The following is a 966-nucleotide window of genomic DNA, read 5'->3' on the forward strand; positions in this document are numbered from 1 at the left end:
AAATCTATACTAAAAGAGAATTCCATTATGCACGCAATATAGTACTTCTCAATGGAATATCTTTTTTTTTCAATTTATCTAATTAATGGATTTATAAAAAGATATTCACTTATTATGATGGTACTTGTTATTATTATTACTCCATCAGAGCATGTTTGTTTTCTTCCAACCAAACAATGCAAAATTATACAATATGCAAATTTTAAAGAATTTTTAAAAGTACAGATAGGCAATTTTCAAAAAAAAACAATATCACGCTGAATAACAGTAATCAATTTTATAGCTGTTATTATTTATCATACATATTATGAAGTATCAAAAACTGCACATTTGCATACGTTAAGATTGTACAACTTGTGGTCTTGGTATTTGCAATTCTGAAGGCAAGCTGTACCTTTTGGAAAATTCATCCGAATATAAATTTGGAATATCTTCTGCACCGACCACTGGTGTTTGTCGGAGAATGATGGGAATGCTGGAATTCTTCTGCACAATTCTGTAATATTTGCATTTTTTCAATTGATTAATTCAATTGTGAAGGGAATTTGGAATTTTGGGAAGGATTGCATTTTTCAATCAATTTTTGCAATACTATTTTAAAATTGTTCACATGAAAACATATAATGGCTGTTTTTCAGTCAAACTTTTCAAATTCAAAAGTAATTTTCAAAATACGAATAACAACTTACTTTTTAATTCTGCAACACAGAAATATCACTGCAGTAAGTAATGCAAGTATAATGATCGCTTCAATTCCAGCAGCTATAACCAAATATAATGCAACTGATTCTAAATAAAAGTTTACATTATTAATAGAGTTAAAAAAAATTTTTTTTATACAAAAGAAAAATAACATACTTTCCTCACATAGAACACCACCCATAGGCCCATGGACATCTGAAAATATTATTTGTAATGTAGTTATAAATTATGAAATAATGTGTAATGATGAAATCCTTTGCTTGC

At 27.7% G+C, this 966-nt stretch overlaps 1 protein-coding gene across 1 annotated transcript; it reads right to left on the minus strand.

The window, feature by feature from the left end:
* Positions 1-339: 339 nt before the first annotated feature.
* Positions 340-883, minus strand: Tsp_14765 (conserved hypothetical protein). The gene is made up of 3 exons (XM_003366891.1): positions 859-883; positions 690-762; positions 340-496 (listed from the first exon to the last, which is right to left on the minus strand). Exons 1-3 carry the CDS (start codon positions 881-883, stop codon positions 340-342), a joined length of 255 nt encoding a protein of 84 aa, XP_003366939.1.
* Positions 884-966: the final 83 nt, after the last annotated feature.

The sequence above is a fragment of the Trichinella spiralis genome (genome assembly GCF_000181795.1).
Source record: "Trichinella spiralis strain ISS 195 chromosome Unknown Scfld5225, whole genome shotgun sequence".
In the NCBI taxonomy this organism is placed as follows: domain Eukaryota; kingdom Metazoa; phylum Nematoda; class Enoplea; order Trichinellida; family Trichinellidae; genus Trichinella; species Trichinella spiralis.